This window comes from Larimichthys crocea, chromosome XVIII (assembly GCF_000972845.2).
Source record: "Larimichthys crocea isolate SSNF chromosome XVIII, L_crocea_2.0, whole genome shotgun sequence".
Lineage (NCBI taxonomy): Eukaryota > Metazoa > Chordata > Actinopteri > Sciaenidae > Larimichthys > Larimichthys crocea.
The window spans coordinates 5,389,034-5,410,264 of record NC_040028.1 but is presented as its reverse complement, the minus strand read 5'-3'; the positions used below and the strand labels follow the sequence as shown (position 1 = coordinate 5,410,264).

Below are 21,231 nucleotides of genomic sequence, written 5' to 3'. Positions count from 1 at the left end.
TCGCATTGCCAATATGAATGCAGAGCATTGGTACAACATACAATGTTATACACTGTGTCATAACTGAACACGTGCATCCTACTTCTGCGTTGCCATGCATAATATTAGATGCTTTCTCTCTGTTGTTATGTAACCATGTAGCTGTCAGCTGTGCACTGTAGATCTTTAGGTTACTACTCAAGTCAAAGATGGTTCAGAACTTTTTTGGTTCAGTACATATTTGTTTATTGTTACATTTTGATATTTATTTACGCTGTTTAGATGACTAATGAAACTACAGATTTGTTGCTGGTGCTACATTTGTCCACTTATGTCACTCAAGGTTCCTCTTGTGCAAGAATCTAACACAAACAATAATTGTTGTTCCTCTATATATGAACAAAACCCATATTTAACAAGAGATAAAGGCATTTCCTGGAAGATATTTCTCAATAGGATGACCTTTCCTTTCAGAAAATTCAGAAACACCACATGAGGATCAAAACGACTTGCACATCCACAGCATCACCATAACCATCAGACTGGAGGATACTGTATGTTTGGATTATTTATCTTTTATCTTTTATTGTGAGATCAAACATGGAACTTGTAAAGACACTAGACTTGAATTTTTCGTACAGTTAGCGGAGTTCAAGACACAATGAATCCTTTATGAGTTGAAATGAAAGAGAAAACAAATTGCTTACAGGACCAACACAGCATCAAGGTCAGTGTATCAAGGTCCTGCAGTGATGTCAACAGCCTTTAACAGCTGCCTAGTGAGCAAAAATTGCTATTCTGTGCCCTACTTGTACACAGTTGATACATTATTACTTTCAACTGACTGGAATTTCCACTATGCCAGAGACACATTTTTTATGAATACAGGAAACAAACTTATATACATACAAATATTGAACTATGAATGTGGCCAATTAAAGGTGGTGGTAGAACATAGTAGTGCATAATTATTATAAATACTAATTAAACTAAATAGAATCAGTTTTATTTGACACATGTTGGCCTGCATCATCACTAATCCTTAGTGCAATTATGCTGAACAGCTCAAGCAGTTGGTGTTTTTGTTATAAGGGTATGATTATTTTCTATATTTTGTATGTATCTAAAACCTGATTTCTTTGTGCAATTGAGCTTTATTGGTGTCTAAAAACTATTCAGAACACTTAATGGGTCACACTATTGCACTGGTTAACAGGTCCCTTTATCACAATGAACATAGACTCTGTGGTTTAGTTTAAGTCGATAACTGATACACCATCCTGCCACCTGTACCCCCAATGGTGCAAGAAGAAGGCCACAGGCTCATTATCGAGTACAGTCACCCCAAACACAAACAGTTCTGCCTGCTAGCATCTAGAACACAGTACTGCAGCAGCACCAGACTCAAGGACAGCTTGAAATCTTGAGCTTGTAAGCTTCTCAGTAAGTCACTTGTATAGTATGATACATGGATATCACTTTACATTTCATACTAATGCCATACTGATATCACACTTACTGGTAAAGTGCAAACATTCTCTACTGCATTGGTTCCACCTTAATATTGACCAGGTTTCTTATGGCTTACATCCATATAGTTATAAAGTATTTGACTGAGCTTCTGGGTCTGAGACGTAAAGCCAAATCAGAAGTGCCTTAAACCTGTATTTATTTATAGGCCACCAGTGGGTATGAAGTCACATTGTATTGAGTTTTAAGAGGATATTACTCTACTTCTCACTTGATTTATTACATCAATATACAGTCATGAGTTTCAATTGCTCCCATGCAGCTTGATGTTCATTTTGTAAATTATGGTTCAGTTTACAGTAAAATAGAGGGAAGCTTTCCGGCATGGCTAACTTGCGATTGACAAGTCCTTAGTGGCCTTAGCTATGTTTCATCCATTTCAACTAGAAAGGGCAAAATCCAGCATACCCCTTTTATTTACAGCATAATGCTTTCGCTCAAAGCCCACACTCAGTCTCAGCCAGAATAAAGGATGTTTCGTTCAGTTTGAGCCAAAATGAGCCAAAAAGAGAGCTTTTGTTTACAAGATGTTATCCTCTTAATTTTCCTATGTCTTAAATTCTAACATCCAAAATGTTCAACTGTTTTCAATTAGGCTCCATGCAGAGTATACAAGAAGAAAATTGTTTTTATCTAATGATGAGAAAAAATTGTATGCCTGAAGTGAAACCAGAAACCTCATCGTGCAACTGGGGGTCTTGATCACTCATTACGACTCAAAGCGTAAAAAGGTTCAAAGGGTCGCAAAGTGATTTTTGTCTCAGTGTTGGTGCAGATTGTTTTGTTTACTAAAAGTGTTTTTTGCTCTGAGACGGATGAGTGACAGATGTCAAAACGCTTTGTGTTTACATCGCCCTCTAGGCTAACCCCCTGGCCCATGGAAGAACTTCTAAAAATAAGTGCAACAGTGATAACGGGGGTAACAAACAGCTACTAGTGCAGCTCCAACACTGTGGTTCTTATAAAATACAGATACTATCACTACTCTTTATTGAGACAGACTGACATTTCTTAGGTTCTATGGTCAAAGCAGTTCAAGTGCAAGTATTTTAACTAGTTATGTTAACATAAATTCCAAATTTCATATGCCACAGGGTTGAAGTATGCCATTGTGAACTGCTCCTTGTACCCTACTTGTACCCTGCTGAAGGATGAATTCTGGCTTGACTCACTCACTGGCTCTGGACAGATGAATATCTCCATGCTAGTCACATTTTCATTTCAATTTGTGTGCTGTAAACCTCCAGTATTAGCAGCCCTGAAGCCAAACACCAGTGTTAGAATATATGTATCCTGACTTAAGAGTTTCTCACCTGCTTGACATCATATCCCAGGAGGACAAAGTTAAGATCTGGAGAAACAGCGAACTTTGAGGCCTTAAAAGTTGCCTGTGGGAAGAACAAGAGATGGATAAGATCTTTTTTTTAAAATGTTTTTATTTAACTGTCTAAAACTACTTTTCAAACAAACAATCATTGTCTTGATGCAACCCCAAAGGATTCTCCCAAACTGTATCGACTTTAGCGGGGTCAGAAACCTGCTGAGGGCAATGTGGGTTGCTGTATCAACGGCAAGGCATGCTACTCAGAAAGTAAAAGGCTGATATTATCTTCACAAAGGATTATTGTAATACAGTATAGTACAGTATATCATATTTTGCAAACAATAAAAATGGTACAAACTTACAAACGTTGTGTTTTTCAGCAGGAGATCTGTCTCGTTGCTGTCTGTGCTGACTTTCAAAATGTCTCCATCCCAGCTCCGAAAGATGACTTCTTCATCTAAGACAGAAAAAGGCATGCTCAGAGTATTTTAGGTAATACATTAAATTCAATTGAGGTTGTCTAAACTCTCCTTTCAGCCCCTGGACCAATGACCATTGATTTTTAAAAATGCTGTGAAATGTGGATTGTCTTATCAGTTGCCTTTTTTCCTTTATCAAACCACATCTTCCCTTTCTAAACCAACAAAATATGTGTTGGTGCTGGACTGTGGTGCTCACAGTTTGAATTATTTATGTGGCCACTTGATTTAATTAGCATATTATTTAGCCCCTGCATAATGATGTCTTTTAGGTAAACAGATGATCATTTGTGTGAATTCAATACCTCACATGTACAGTTACATAGATTTAAAAGTATGCTTTAGGCAGCGGAGAACAGTGTTGAAAAAATTGGATAATTTTAGTAGCAGCAAGAATAAATACTCAAACTTAAACAAAAGCCAGGAATAATGCAACCACATCACCAGAGACAACGATATTGGACATCTCAAAAATTCTCAAAAATTCTGAAATATATTTAACAATTTTTTATGACATTTGTCGTTCCCAGATGATGAATCCTGACATTCACATGACTTCACTATAGCGCCATCAGCAGATTAACATTAGTGGATTTAAGTAAAATTTCTCGACCACTATTAGAAAAAACTCAGAATGTAATTGGACAAATTTGTTCATTTATTACCTGTAAAACATTCCCGTTATCCTCAGCTGTACTTTGTGACGTTGTGTTTGGCACGTATAAGCAAAATCACACCAAAACAATGTTAAACATGAATTAAAAAAACTTCAATCAGTGGTGGTAATAGCAGTCAAAGGGATGAGAACCAGAGAACAATAAGTGACCTTTTGGGTGAACATTTTTTTTTTTTTTTTTTTTTTTATTTAATGAAAGCTCCTGATGTGCTCTTTCTACAGCCAAAAGGACACATATTAATAATGAAAAAATGTAAATATTGTGTGCGTCACTTTCACTCCTCTGGTTCTCACACTTTGAACTGTAGACATCAATAACTGCTTTTTGACTGTTTAGCATTTTGGTTATGGAAAACCTATAGTTAAGATACAGATAAAGTTAGGAAATGAGTGTTTAGATTACTGAAATATTTCAGCTTTGTGAGTGACTTTCTGAATAACTCAACGAGCTGAAAGTATTTGCATGTAAATCTTGCTCTACATAATCATCGACATAAACATAATTTTTAAGGATATTTTGTCTTTCCAGTCAACCTCGAGGATCACATTGGCAGCCTACATCAAAGATACTTGGTTAAATAGGTCCAAAATGAGTCAGTATACAACGAAAGATAGATGTCATTGGAGCCCCTGAGAAGAGAGTTTGACACAAAAGAAGAAAACAACAACTACAACAACAACTCATTTAGGGGGATTTGTCAAACACAACATGGCTCAATGAGATTACACTTCAACTTTCAACAGTGAAAACAATGACAGGAGTGTCTGCAATAACTCCAGATTAATCCCAAACCAACACTACAGTCCAGGGAGGCCTGAATTCCATTAATGCATTTGACAGGTCTAAATCATTTCAAGGTCCCCATCTCATGTAAATGTCAATGAATAAGCTCTGAGGCATCAATCTCAGGCAAGAGGCTATAGACTGGTAAACACTCAAAACACTTCTGACTATAATGACAGGGGGAAAAAATGCGAAAGACAGATGGATAGCTTGTGATCAACAGGAAAGAAAATCCTCAAAAGGGCTCTTGTCATTTAGAAACCCTCAGCAACAGTGGAAAAAAAGAAAAAAAACAATCCTTTTTACATATTTTATAATACATGCATGTATCAAATCAATGGTTATATGAAGTATTTTACAGGAAAAGTAATTGGAAATTGTGACAACTCTCCTGAGTTGACAACAGAGCCATCAAAAAAAGCTCAGAGGAAAAAGATGACATGCAATCTCAGCTGTGATTAAAAGTGTCCCAGCTATCCAATGACTTGCCACTATTTTGTTAGCCCAAGAATTAAAGAAAATCCCCAGTTATGTTATTGTTGACACTGTTACCAGACTGATAAATTACACACCTCTAGTCCTTGATCGCACTGTGGTTTCACAGCCAGTAAAAGCACCAGCCATGATTTTAATGGCTGAAGTGACTTTGTTGATTCAGAAAGCAAAGTGACTGTGTGAATTTTAAGGTCAGGTCATTTTGCACGTCACAATGCCTTTTTGTTGTTTATGTCATTAACACCATTTTTGTTGTGCAGTGATGACATTTTATTAAAAAAAGTCTGTATTAGGAGGTTGGAGGTGGATGGAAGGATTAAACAAACACAGAACTTTATCCCAGGATACCACCATCCGTGTACTGAGTGAAACCGAAAGTCACGGTTGACCATGATGTTTTCCTAACCAAGTAGTTTCAAATGTGTAAACCGAACCCAACTGTGATAATTTCTCAAAGTCACGTGATTATTGTTACGATAATTACGTAGGTTGCATGTCCAAAACATGCCATCTTTACAAGCTTAAAATCTTAAAATGCGTTGAATTGTATCTACTGTACCAAAGTAAGTAAAAATATGTCTACAATGAGAACAACATCCTTGATCGATTAACTAGTGGATAGTCTCCATCTCTCTCCCCTATGTAGTCTACTGCCAATCACACAGAGACAGAGAGCTTGTATTCTGTTTAAGATGCGAACACGCAGTATAAAATCTATTTTACAAGCACAGAGAGTAACCCATGTTGGTTTCAGTTGGCTACATCATTCACAACAAGCCTCCCCCTGCTGTAAAAACAGAATTGCGTGTGACGAAAACTAGATCCCAATATGTGTTCAGGGACTTTTTCTGTACCAGGACTAGATACTGTATAAATGGTTTTCATTTGTTTTGTTTTTTTAATAAACTCTGTCACTAGTCTTCCACTTTTTCTCTCCGTCTTTCAGCTCTGTTTTCATCTCCCCCAACATCTGAGAGAAACATATGTTCCTTTAGCTGCTAAATGCTCCACTACGTTCACCAGCTAGTCACTGAATGCTTTTTAGTTTTGGGTACACCAAGGGTTCATCATCCAGTGTTTTGCTGCAAACATCTGCCTCAAGCAGCTAAAATCAAAGCTGATAGGAGTTTTTGGCAATAAAACCAAAACAATGTTCCATGAGTTGGAGGAAAAGAGTAATTGCCTCTAAGTTCATAACCATTACTGAAACTTTTCACATTACACATATTACACCCGCTTTGGCAGCATGTATGCCATACTTCCATCCTGCATGTTTCTGTAATTATACGGTGTAACACAGTGGACTAATAATTATACTGTCAGTCAGTCACTCATATCAGTGTCTGCTATAGATAAGCTGTGTAAAAATATGCCAAAATTCTCTGCACCTGTACAGAAATTAGAAGTACTGCTGAGTCACTGATAGTGAACAATAGCCCTGTCAACACCCTGCAGATATATTGTGATTACTTTGTGCTTTTGAGCAATACAAGTTTGACTTGTTGTACCTTTGTGATCCAGACAGGCCTAGTAATGACTGACCAGAGGCACCAAGGGCAGCTAGGCTCTTAAAAAAAGAGCCCCAGCCACACTGTGTGGAGCAGCTGTCATAGGGCTGGCATTATTACATAAATGGCACTGCAGTCCTTGGAGAGGGATAAGGTGTGTTGTCTGTGGTGATGAAGCAGATGTTCAAATGCACTTTAAGAGCCTTCCTTAAGCCAGGTGTCTCTGTTGCGCTGATGGAAATTCATACTTGAAAAGTCAATAAATCAACATTTTATCAAAACAAAAAATGCATTGTCTTGCTGTAAATCTATCAATTTATATCAATTATATAAGGTATTTTATATATACTTATACATTTGAAACAAATGTATATAAATCTACAAGTAGAATGATTTTTATTGAAGCAACTTTTTTGAAGCATGGCAGATTAATTGTATATATGCGACTGAAGAAGTGTGTGACGCAGTGAAAGGTTTGCAGGGTCAAAGAGCGGTAAGAAACAGCAGCATGGGTTTATTATCAGGCTATTACAGACACACATTATCACTGTCTTCATAGCAGCAGCTTTCATATTTGTATTCTCCCTGTCATTTATCACAGCCACAATGAATGCTCCATTTGTCTGTCACTAAAATGTGGCTTAGTCTGATCAGAGACACTGAGCTTGAGCATAAAGAAGAATCGTACAAATAATAAAAAAGAAAATATGATTTTGCTGCATTGATCAATCGTTTTTCATTTATAATGCAGACAATGTGTGAATAAAAGGGGTTACTCACAGAGACAAACCTACAAAGATTACCCAGATTTACAGAGCATTTTAGCTGCTCTTAGCTCCTTGCTTTACTCTGCTCTCATCAACGTGGATTTCAGTCAACAGCTTTTTTTTCAGCCAAAGGTCTCTGACAGACAAATAGACAAAGTTAGCGACAAGATGATGAACGTAGCTGAGCGAGAGAGAGAAAAGAGAGTGAATGTCAGACCTAACTAAGGCTGTCACAATATCAAGTTTTAACTGCACGATTATAGTGGACAAATTACTTCACAATAACAATATAATTGTTGTATCTAGCATGTGCTATCAGCCATTTTTTATTGTTTTATCTTTGTATTTTTTTTTTTTTTTTACATTTTATAGTGGATGGCAAGATGCATTACCAATATCTAATATTGGAAAGTGAACCTGATTAGTGTAGTCTAGCAGCTGTTTCAAACAGCTGTCATAACTATGACAACCACAGATGCATTTAACTGTCGCCACTTAACATGGTCGCTCGTTAAACTGAAACACCTGTCTGCCACTTAACATGGTCGCTCGTTAAACTGAAACACCTGTCTGCTCTCAATCAATCGGCGTCCTATAGAAACTAACTTCAATACATTTAGTGTAATACATACATTCATAAACTGTCAAAAGATTCTTATGCCAGATTTCTTCATTAAGCAAAACAATACAACCATAAATCAAGATTTGAATTTCTCTCTAAGATTAGCTTAACTGCTTTGCTCTCTTAAAATGCGGCAGAAACAATATAAAACAAACAATATTTCCACTGTTTATCACCACCATTGTTTAGCTTCTGTGTTGAGAAATGGTCTACACAGAAAACTGACTGTTTTTTTTTTTCTTTTTGAATATTTCTAATAATAATGAATGTTTATTTTCTCACAGGCTTTTGTGGATTCTTAATGGGATGCTCAACCTTGTGCATTTTTACTATTTGAAGCCACATTTCCAGAGGCTTAAACAATTCCACAGTCGTGCCCTACACATGTCTAATATACCTATAAGGCAATTACAAACGATGAATGGGTAATTATCTGCTGTCTTATCGAATACTAATTTATTTACAAGAGGAATTACACTGTAAAGAAAATCTACAACCATTCACACACCAATTAAAATTATGACAGAATCGAGGCGACATTTCATCAAGGTAGTGACTGTGTTTTTATTGCCATTTTATGTTTGAATAAGCTAATCTTATTTTTTGGCAAACCTATTTTTTCTTTTTTCTTTTTTTTTAATTAAAGCTCTTTTCTGTTTATAAGCAGAAAACTGATCACTTGACAGCACCAACAGCTGGACCACCAGAGAGGTTTTAAAGAATAGGAATATTCCATCATGAAAAGTGGTAATTGACGTGCTATTCATGGTGTCTGCAGCAAAACAATCTCTTGGTTTCTTAAGAGAAACCCAGAAAACAGATGGTGACACAACAACATCCCTGAAGGGTTTCATTTTTAGTTGTTTTGACTTAACATTGGAACACACAGATTTGAATTAGATTTTTTTATTATTATTATTTGAACAGGGAGAATATAGAAAGAACATCAACCTTATATAAAACAAGGTGAGATGTAATGTACCAGGTTGCTATTTCCCACCTGTAGTCCCTGGGCAAATAAGTGAAATGCTAAGAATATTTCACATTAAGAGAGTACAAAATACTGTGGTGGTTTGTAGTTGGTTCAGTTTCTAGTATGGGGAACAAATACCACAATTGTCATGTGCAGATAATGTAATCAAGGATTCTGAAGAAACGTCCAACATAAACAGCATGTCTGTGGAAACTTGCAAGCATGTGATGACTTTTCATATATTTCATATTATGTCAGATCTATTTGTAGTGTTTAATTAATTTTTGAAAGATATTTTGGGGCTTTTGAAAGTGACAGGAAAGTGGGGAGAGAGAGGGGGAATGACCTGCAGCAAAGGGCCATGGGTTGTAACCAAATCCTCGGCCAATGCAGCAAGGATTAAGCCGTTGTACAGGAAACATGAATTGTGTTTTTTTGACATACTTACCACTGATCCACTTTGCATCAGGCTCATGTATTTGAAAGTTTCTTTGAAAGAGGTCATCCAGTGTCAACTGTGAACCAGTGTTTTTATCAAGATCATCTACAGGAGAAAAGAGCACATTTAAAAGGTAAGATAATATTATGTAAAGATACCATAAATACAATACTGCCTTTTTTACTGTATACTATTTCCTCACTGCAAATTGTTTTTTTATTGGGTGCTATTGAAGGGTGGGTATTGCTTTATTGCGTGAAATATTTTGTGCTACTTTGTTTGTATGAAAAGCACTATAAAAAATGATGGTTGTATTTATTAAAGTAAAGAATAAGTAGCCCTACTGCATCTTAACAAAGAACGTTTCTTAAATCAGTAAAAGCGAAGCAGTGAATAATGTATTAAAGAAATAAACTAATAACAAGTGACTGCTGACCACATTTCTCCATTCACTTTTCATAAACTCTGTGACTGTGATGATGTGATGTATCTGAGTCTCACCTTTTGACAGCAGAACAATGGAAAGTCCAATTAGTGAGAGCACCAACACAATAACCAGCAGGGAAATGCCAATGCCCTTCCAGTTTTTATCCTGTCCAATAGGTCCAATATCCTATAAAATAAGACAAAACAAATTAAGTCAATTATTTTGATATTATATCATGTAAAAAAAAAAATACCCCAAAAGACCAACACACAGGAAATACATTTGAGAGAAAAGTAATGTATTAAGTAAACGTCTGTGTGGGGTAGTAAGTGTCTTCCCCCATGTGTGGCAAGCTGCTGAAGTGTCCTGTGCATAAATCCAAGGGGACAAGACAGAATGGGCAGATTAAATCAAGTAGTGTGTGTTGGTATAATGTACAAGATTTATAAAAAATGCTGTGATTATGATTGGACCTTATGAGTCAACAATACTAGCTCTAACTTTGTCAGTGCCAACAAATCCAACTCCTCCTCAGTAATCAATAGAAAATTCATAAAAGCCCCAGATGATGTAGGCTGACATCAGACAGTTGTGTTTTGTTACTTCCTGAGACTAATCCCAGTATCTAGACATACAAAGTCTCACTATTGTTATTACTTGTATGTGTACTGTATATCTTTTTGTTCTGTATATTGTGTTTATTCTATGCACATTACTCTGTGCTTTACTGTCCTTTGTGCTTTGGGTTAATCTAATGTAATCTAATGAACACATTTGTTTTGTTTGCCAAAAGTCATTCACAGACAAAGAAATGTACATTATCCTTGTCCGATCCTATTCATAGTGACCAACAAAAAACTCCACTTGTTCTAGTGTTCACTTAACATTTTCCACGTAATTCAGTAAACCTGCTTCTTGGAATAAACCCAGAGGGCTGTGGCGTTGTGGCTGTTCTTACTGTGCCGAACTTGATGAAAGCTTGATGAAAGAACAGAACAATTCCCTGAAGGCCAGGCCCATTTTTGGACTTATCGCAAACTCTTTATCTTCCTGACATCAATTATAAAGGCTTATTTCATTTGTAGTGACAGAGGAGTGTTATAAATAAATCTTTCTTGCTTACAGAGCCCCAAGCTACTGAAGAACTGTCTGTGTCTATTTGCTCTCCAAGTCTTTTAATTGGGCGGATGATTCAAAGATAAATAACCTGGAGCCTTGTCAACTCTAAACCCCCGCTAGTTCTACTCTACAACTTTAGCCTTGTACCAAGTCCCTGTGGCTTCTTGATATTAAAATTCTGGATGGCTCACAAGAGAAAAGTAATTTTCCACTGTGAAGAGTATTCCTCCAGTCTAGATTCAACATAATTTTGTTTGTGTTGTCTGTATTTCCTCTGTTTTGTTTAGCCTCATTACCTAGAACAACCCTCATTACACATCAGGGAACATTATTTGCTATTGCTATTTCTTCATCAGATCATTATTCATAGACATCCACTGATACACTGTGCTTTCAGGCCATTACGTTCCTTATAGTGTACATTTTCATATGCTGGAATTCAGTGAATCTTGTCATCCCCTGCTGTGAAAATGTGCTACAAAGAGTTGTTCAAACGGCTACATATCCATTTAAAAAAAACAGTTAAATAGCCACTAAGCACCATAAAAGAGCCAACGAAACACAAACAAAATTCAGTTAAATTCAATTTTATTAGATTCAAGTCAAGTTCAAGATTCAAAGAGGATGTTCATGTAAAAACAAACTCTGCACATCAATAAGCAATAAATAAATGCATTTTCAGGTAGGACCATTTTGAAACTGAATTAATGACAGTTTAATTTTCACATATCGTACAGCTGCAACTTTAGTGAAATATTGATATTTTGACCATTTGTGAGTATTGAAAGAAGCTGTAAACAAAGGTTGCCATATCAGCTTTACAATTCATCATGTTGCTTAAAGAAATATGTTTAAGAGCTTTAAGAGGTGCTAAATGTCATGCTTAGCAATTATTTAATTAATTTCATCCCCAAAGGTTTGTGACTTTGAAAGGTAGCATACATTATTTCAAAGTCTATTTATTTTGGTCTGATGGTAAAGCCATGTGATGTAGTTGGGTGAGTTTGGATGTCATTTTCAACAGCCATAGAGATGCTTTTAATCAACTGGGAAAGGAGGATGTAAATGGGTAGGACTCACTGATTCCAGGTCAGAAATCTCTCCAACAGCTTATTTCCGTTACAGTGTGGCATAGGGAAGACTGTGATGATTAGATCACTTGTAACATGGTATTTGTTATCATCATAATTACATTAATACCATATCAATACTCACAATGCAAAAAGGTAAGAGGATTTCTAAGTAAAATCTTAATCACTTAGACAGGACATAAGTAATCTTCTTATTTTGTTCATGCTTGGTATGCCAGCTTACCCTTACGTTGCACAGACAAAAACTCTTACTCTTACTGTTCGTCAGCACCACCATAAAAGGGTTCCAGCAGATACCATCCAACAGATACCACATACAATGACACTGTATCTCACCTGCTAACCTGTCAAGAGAGGCAAAACATTTCCTCTATGTGATTCTGGTGAAATGCTATCTGCAGCATTGTGACAGGTGCTGTTTTGAAGATACAGAGTTGCAGAAGTTGAACTGCACAGAAAACAGACCATTAAGTATACTGTATTATAGAGCAGTTAAATCTCAATCTGAAATAAAGCCTTCATCTCCAATGTGTGCTTCTGGAGACTTTAAGGGTGGGACCAGTGTACACTCTTGCTAGAACCCTTTCTCCAATCACTGGATTAGCTAGCAGATCAATACAAATCAGCAGGAACATACCGAGGTTGTGTTCTGGATAACACATATCACAAGAAAAACTGGGAGAAGGAAACTTTGAAACTAAATAAACTTTAAAGAAAAGACACCTTTGTGTAACTTTCCTCTATGGCAGAAAAATAACTTAAATCAGAAACTTGCAATGGTAGCTAGTATTTCTGACATTGTTACTTCCTCTGTGCAATTTAGGTCGAGAACTTCAAAGCCAAAGCCTTTTTTCCCAAGGCTCCAGCTTTTTTTCTAGGAGCAATCTTCTCAATCAAAAGCAGAACTGGTGGCATCATTTAGCATGTTTTCCTCGAGTTATTCTTCATATTTAACAGATTTGAGGTATTATTTTGAGTGGAACAACAATTAATAGGTAATAGGTAATCTACTGTGTAAAAAAGGACACACATTCAGCACATTCTTAACTTTAATATTATTATATTAAAATGTAATATATAAGTATAGAATAGGAGGAGGGGTAGACACGCATGTTACTTCTTTTTACATCTACCTCAAGAATACACACAATTTCTTTACAGTGAGTCACTGTAATGTAAACATTAACTAAAAACTCTGCAGTTAACTATGCAAAGACAAAGACACATGAGAACAAATATGGAAATGTTCTGGGTTCTTGCAGGAATTCCTTTCATATACCAAGATTCCTCACGTTCAATTCATCATAATTGTATCTGGTTAAAAACATGTTTCCAGCATCTCTGGGGATGAGTGGAGTGCCAAACATGAAAAACAAAGATTGTTAGAGATATTTTTAAGGCACAGTACTGTGTGCCCAATTCAAACAGAACAAGTACTCTAAAACATTTTTGGGACCATCCTTGAAGCATAAAATGTTTCTATGAAGCTGATTCCATTCAGTATTATAACAAAACATGGAGAGTGCTACAGAAGTACAAACACTAGGAAGTGCCTTGAAAGACTGATGGATTAAAAGTCGCGCATACCTTTCTATGGCATGATCGCGCCAACCAATCAGAAGCTTCAGTCTTCTGACCATGCAGAGCTGTAAGGTTTATCTAAGGCAGGAGTTTCCAAAGTCTGATAATCAATACAATTGTGCTACCTTCTGTACACCCTCCTTCACCCCTAATCAAATTTTTTTAAAACTATGAATTTCTGACATTTTTTTCCAAGTTTTGCTATGATGGGATGTACAGACACAACATATCACTGTATCATTACTTTGATACTGAAGAAATTATGAATCGCAAGGAGGTTCAGGAGTTATAAAAGTCATCTTGTTTTCACTACGGTTTCTTAGCAGATTTATGGATGTTTATTCACAGTGGATGTTCGAGAAAAATAAAGTGTAAAACATGTTGAATTTTAAAATATGTATATTACATCAATCTAGTTAAACACTGTATAAATTTGACTTAATTATGAATACTAATTATAGTGTAAATCATGACACTCTCACTGAGCCTGTTGAGCCAACCCAGTCACACTGCTGACCATGCTGATAAGTCAGTCAAATCATTAACTTTGTGTTGGAACATGAACCTGTCGTTTTTGCTTCACATCCTAAAACCCAGACATCCTGGGGAGGTCGGTAGCACAGTGGGTTGTGCAGGCGCCCCGCGTAGGCCACAGTCCTCGCTGCAGTCGGCCCCGAATCGAATCTCGCATCAGACGGCCCCTTGCTGCGTGTCATTCACTCTCTCTCTGCTCCCTGCTTCCTGTCCCTCCTCAACTGTCCTGTCCATTAAAGGCATAAAAAGCCCCCAAAAATATACTTAAAAAAAATCCTAATATTGAACCTCCTCCTCCTTTAACGTTTGGCCCTTTCATGGTTATTAACAAGTTGCTTCTTCTTTCCTCTGTAGAATGGCAGAATGTATTTTTGATGATCTTTACTCTAGGTCATATACACTTGGGACTTGAGCTGAAAGTAGATGGCTTTCCTACAGGTTACCTTTGATTTCAGAGTCTGGATATCTTACAAAACCTCTCAGTCATCCCCGAATCCTTTTCCTGATGATGCAAACTCAGGCCAAACTGCACCAAGAATAACACACTGTAAGACAAATAATTGTTCTCCTCACCAGTACAACTGTGACACTGAAACCGTGAGACATAAAGTTAGAATTTGGAGCAAGGAATAAAAAAAAGATTTTGACAATAAGATAACTTGCTACTACTTGACACATGACAGCATTGTCAGTGGAGGAATTTGAGGGGTGAATACAGAAAGCTGTTTTACTGTAGGTATGTAAGCTTGTCACTCAGTGTGAAGTGCATACAATAAAATTCATACCCCTCTATTTGCTACTAAGTAATGTTGTAATTTAATGTTAGTCTGATAAATCCTCCCAAAATCTGACCTAAGACCAACTCAACTTGATTTCCAATCTTAAATGGTTTTGAATGTTTGTTTTTTTTAGAGTGGTTTTCGCCTCATGGATATTAAACTGATTCAACCTGACTGGATTTTGCCTGCTCATCTGTTGGCAATGACAGGCTAAAGAAATTGAGTGCCTGCTGTGCCTCAATTCAATATTTTACTGAGCACTTTAGCGGATGGGAACAACATTTACATGATGAATTGGCAGAGTGAAATATTCTAATAAATATCCCAAAGGCTGAATTTGAGAGATAATATATCACCTAGCTTTGAGTGTGGAGCTGCAAACACTTGACATTTCTGTCAAATAAAAGCAGGGAGGAATGCTGTGCTTCAGCGGTTATTCAGGACACTGAATATTAAGAGAAAGCATGAGTGGGAGATGTCCTTTGGTTGCATAAAAAAGGCTTGCAAGGTTGGTCTACAAGCATTGTAATCTTTGCAAACCTAGGGAGATAAAACAGTCTGGTACAGATGGAGGTACAATGGGTTCATTACTCATATTAGACAGAAACAGGGTCAACTTGTGCATACACCTATAGGAGTCACATAAAGTTTTTAATACGAAACTGCTGTATCATTAAAAGCAACATTATATAACCATAAATTAACAGGTTTAAAATCATGGGGGCTGGATGTGCACCAGAACCCAGAATTGGGCGAGCAATCAACATAGCTGGGTTCATAGCTAATAGGAAAAAAAGGTGATGGTGAGGTGATGACTGAGAAAGAGGTGGCTGGACAAGAGTAAATCTTGGACTGTCTTTTAAGTGTTGGGAAGAGCTTTGAAAAATTAGGCTAAAGGACAGATGCCGAGCTCCAAAACTTTATGTTGAAGTGCCAATAAATACAATAAATATTAAAGTAACGGTGTAATCCAAGTCCTTTACTGAGCCTGGATCACAAGTACAAAGTCTCTGGGGTATATTATAGGTCAGTATGATACTAGATATCGGAGTCATTTCAACACAGAGTGGAGCCACAGAAGGAGTCTGGAGGAATGCATCACATTACAACTGGAGGGACTCTGAGCATGGCTGAAGTGCTGCAGCGAGCATGTTTTTGAGTGTGTTATCGAACAGGCGCAGCTTGCCTGTTTCCTAAAGTGGTGAGTGGTTGTGGTGAGCTGTGTGTGTGTGTGTGTGGAGGACCCTATGGGAAGTAGGGCAAAGAGTTGAAGTGCATGACACAACATTGAAGCAGTTTTTTCCTCCACTCTTTATCTCACTGTCCTGCTTCTCTCTCAGTATAATCAAGGTCCTTTAATTCCAGTAAATCTTCATTTATGCAGGTTTACAATTAAAATGCCAAATTCCATATCCATACTGAAGAGGTATAAAAAAAATATGATGGAAAGTGGTGACAAATTGTAACAAGTCAGTAGTCTGCAGCTGTTATTTCATCATGTTGGATTCATATTTAATTGACAGGTTTTATCTGTTTGTGGTTGTGACCTTTAATTATCTGAAATGTTGCTGAACCCAAATGGATTCAAGAGGAAATTTAAAACTAGAGTCAGATGTGATAAAATGACATTGAAACCCCAGCTCTATTCACAGGAATAAGATGCCAAAGCACACATTAACATTTCACTTTTAAATGTTATACCATAACAGACTTGTAGAGGGTAGTCCTGACCTAGCCAAGTAGTTTGCATGCTCCTATTTAAATCCAAGCAAAATAAAAACCATGGTAGCAAGAGCATTTATTTCTTTTTGCACTGTAAGCTAATGTTTCTGTCTTCATGTCATCACACTGGTGATGACATATGTGTGGTGCAAAACACGGTGAGAACACAAAGTGATGGCAACAAGGAACACAGAAGCATGTCAAGGAGTGATTGAGAGAATTCAAATAACTTAGGCAGTACTAAGAAATATTTTCATGTTTCTACATTTTGAAGCTTAGGCAGTACTAAGAAATATTTTCATGTTTCTACATTTTGAAGTTGCTTAGATCAACATGGTTTATGTGTTTAGTTAGTAAAATCTGAAAAAAATGTCAATACTTTAATTATATATTTAATTATTATTATTTATTGAATTACTTAACATTTAGCTTAAGTTGTAAAGATTTTGGGGTCATGAAGTATTTAGCAAAAAATACCAAAGTTGGCACTGTTGGACCAATTGTATTGTAGAGTTTAACACTGTTCTAAAAAAAAGAAGAAAATGGCATTAGATGTGATGAAGGGCACTTAAGTTTAGGTTCTGACTCAAGACTGAAACTTGAGACTTGTTTGTGACTAGCAGTGTAATGTAACTAAGAATTCCAGATTTACTTTATTACTGTACTTAAATACAAACTACAAATTGGCCTCCAGTCTGCATGTCAAAGTGTCCTCGGGCAAGATGCTGAACCCCAAATTACTCCTGAAGGCTGTGCCATCGGTGTGTAAATGTGTGTGAATGGTTAGCTCGTCAAACTGATGAGCAGTTGCATGGCAGCCAATGCCATCAGTGTATGAATGTGTGTGAATGGGTGAATGAGACGCTGTAAATCGCACTTTAAGTGGTCGGATGACTAGAAAGGCGCTATATAAGTACATTTACTTAGACTTTTTTACTCCACTGCAATTATTTACAGCTGTGGTTAACGGTTACTTTAGAATTATTTTCATGCAAAATGTATGATGAGAATAAAATGCACTTTTATACAATCATCACTGCGATACTGTGGGATGGTTTCTTGAAGGACATTTTAAGCTGTGTGTCCCCTAATGCTATAAAAAGAACTATTCATTTTTAACCTGGGGGTTAGGGTCACGTTAACGTCAAATAAAAATACTACTAAAAATACTAATTCAAAACTAGTTGAGTTTTGGTTTCACACAGGATATGTAATGTTTGACAGTCCTGTGTTCATTTGACCTCAAAAGACTCAGAACATGCTAGCTCTGCACAATATAAATCAGTAGAGACTAAATAGTGAAAACTGACAATTGTAATAACACACAAAATAACTTAATGATAAAGACGTTGGCATGTTATACATACATGTAATACTTCAAGTAACATTTCGCTGCTGTTTTACTTGCAGTACTACTACTACTCTTACTAATCGAGAATTTCTTACAGTGTGTATTAAATGCATCTTTAACATATCAGTGTCTTTAACTTGTTGCATTTCATAAATTGACTTTCACCACTCACTAAAGTCAATGTCCTGCAGTTAACATTTACGACTGTTGGTGCACTTCAGGAGCAACCATGAACAATCCTGAACATTAACGAAAGAAAACTCCCTGCCAGATTTAATGAATTAATCTGACAGGTTATAACAAAGAGAGTTTTCATGCACAGACAGGTTCTTCAGACTCATTTGTAGAGGTGAAGGGAGCCAAATTGAGGTCAAGAAAAAGGTAGTGATGCTATCATCCAATTCATCTCTTTTCAATGAGCTTTTTAATTAAAATGAAAAAAAGGTAATCTTACCATCCTGGAACAGGAAAAGACTGTCATTTTAGTGAAAAGCAATCAATTCATTTATTTTATCAGAATTAGTATGTTATGCTTTATGAAAATAAGATCAGCCACACATTTTATTTATAAGATGGGCTGTTCAATTAATATATTACCTGTAATTCCAAGTCCACTTTGTTTGTCACCAAGTCCAAAGGTTTCTGTAAGATTGGTAAGATTTTTGTTTTTATTGTTATTTGTTCCAAATTATTAGAGGGTTCCTGTGCAGTTTTCACACGAACAAACAGAGTTATGCTTATTTTTGTAGTCACCAGAGTACCAGAGTAATTGCAGAAATCTGGGAACATTGCTAAAAAGAAGTCACACAGGCCACTAGGTAAAACAAAAAGTGAGTACTCCTTAAATATCCTATTGACAGTCACAAGTATGGAAGCCCTCAAAATATGTCTCTGTAAACTCTAAGACATAATATTGAAAATAAAAACCTCAGTTAAACCCGCCTGGACTGACAAAGCGCTGTTTCCAAACACCAAACTTAAACCAATGTATTCACTTTGCAATGCATACAATTGGAGCCATTTCACCCTGGTGTGATCATGCATTGACCAATAGAGATATCTACAGCAGCTTCTCATGGTGCATCCTGAGTCTTTACAAAGAAGAAAATGCCATTTACAGACTCAGAAACTGTGAAAGAATACATGCTGGTCAGTGTGAATGTGGTGTGACAAAATTAAAACAAATTCAAACTGAAACTGATTAGGCCTGGCTTAGAGCTATTGTGAGTGTTCAACCTTTGGCTTGATGTTTAAAGCCCTCCTCCATTCTTTAATTATCATGACATGTTAAGCCAAATCATTTTCAACAGAGAAAAGACAACAGAAAATATTTAATAAAAGTGTCAGGAACTCTGTTAATTAAATTGAAACAAAGCTGAATCAAACCTCTATTAAACTTTGATTGTCATGGAGTTTTACCACAATTACCACAACGTGTGATCACAACTAAGTGATGCATGATAAATGTTACTTTCACTGAGATATACACTATCCACATACTGTACAAATGAGTAATAATACATGACTGTACACTTTGAATTCAACTACTCTCATGTGCCCCATCTCATTTGACAACCTTCCTGTGGTGTTTGTTTACGAGAACATACCCTAGCTTTTGAGGTGTCAGGTTAATGTCCTAGCTCCAGCTGTTGGAGAGAATCATTATTACCATTGAGACATTCAGGTCTTGACTTTGAAAATGTCACAGAGGGCAGACACTCAATTTATCAAGCTTGCCAACAACAAACGTGTCATTTTAACCTTGAGCAATGACCAAATAAACCAACATACAACATTCCAGTCCTTCAAATCATGTTGAGGCATTTCTGTGGATTTTTTTTTTAAGTCTTCCATGATCAAATGAAAACAATGTCTTCATGATAAGGATAAGGAGAGTGGCTAATTCCGTTTCAGACAAGCCATTTCAAAACATTGAATTTAAAAAGTCATCATGACTCATGTTGGAAAGCAATGACAAACTACCTTTTTTGTCATCAAGGGACCAGATATGTCTGTGTCAAATGAGAGGGTCAAGTTGGAACAATATAACATACACACACACAATGGTGGATTATATGTTCATATGAAATGAGATAAACATTTAACTATGAGGCAGTGGTTTTAAATCATTTGATTTGTGATCGGTTAGAACCATTTGGTTCAGTGGTTGATGTTTGTCAAAAGAAAAGTTTTTCTGGTGCGAATATTTCTTAATTACCACATTCCACTTATTGAAAACAGTGGTGTTTTAGCAAGATTGAAGCACGATTGTGCCCTGAGGCAACAAACCAATATCTGATTGGGGAAGGGCAAAGAGGACACATTTTTCCCGAAGATTTACTCAACCAACAGAACATCAATAAAAACATGGGCGGTAGAGTAGCACCTGACCAGTGAAATGGGAAAATATCATGCTTAAGTCAGAAATCCTCTCCTTTGTAATGGTTTAACTGAGAGTCCATATTTCATAGAGTCAAAAAAAACATCAGTTTCTCAAGATCATGTTAATTAATGTCTTATCTCTGCATAAAATGCGGGGGTCAAAAGGTGGGGGGACCTGTGTCTGTTTATTTGATCTTATTCTTTTGTTCTTTTTCAGATTTAATTGACAGTTGAAGGCAGACATGCCACAAGTTCAAATCAAACCAAGGCTGCTTCGGTAAAGACTTAGCCTTGGTATATGGAGCACCAGTTCTACTACTGGGTTTGTTTATTAAAAGAAGTATAAGAACTGTGCCAAGTTATAGAAAGTAAAGTACAACCAGGGTTGTAGTGTTGCATGCAGTACCCTAACCCTAACCCTCCACATTTACAATATTTGAATGTTTCTACATGGCTACAGATGTTTTATCAGCACATATATTTTAATTGAAGAAAAGCTACATTTTATTACTGTATGAAGGGAACAAAACAGCATTCCTTGTTAAGAGAGAGGGACTTTTAGGCGCCTTTACATTAAACAATATATGGGGGGAAATGAGGAGGGAATCTCATTATTGCAGGATGTAAAGCATACTATGTACCAATGCTGAGCCCTTACTGAAGGAGGCA

At 36.6% G+C, this 21,231-nt stretch overlaps 1 protein-coding gene across 1 annotated transcript in view; it reads right to left on the bottom strand.

The window, feature by feature from the left end:
- The window catches only part of LOC104923139 (inactive dipeptidyl peptidase 10-like), a 96,482-nt gene that overhangs the window by 30,724 nt on the left and 44,527 nt on the right, over window positions 1-21,231 (bottom strand). The window contains exons 2-5 of the mRNA XM_010736137.3: window positions 10,078-10,189; window positions 9,586-9,681; window positions 3,196-3,290; window positions 2,823-2,897 (exon numbers count right to left, since the gene is read on the bottom strand). Of these exons, the coding sequence (XP_010734439.3) occupies window positions 2,823-2,897; window positions 3,196-3,290; window positions 9,586-9,681; window positions 10,078-10,189 (378 nt within the window). The remainder of the gene's footprint in view (window positions 1-2,822; window positions 2,898-3,195; window positions 3,291-9,585; window positions 9,682-10,077; window positions 10,190-21,231) is intronic.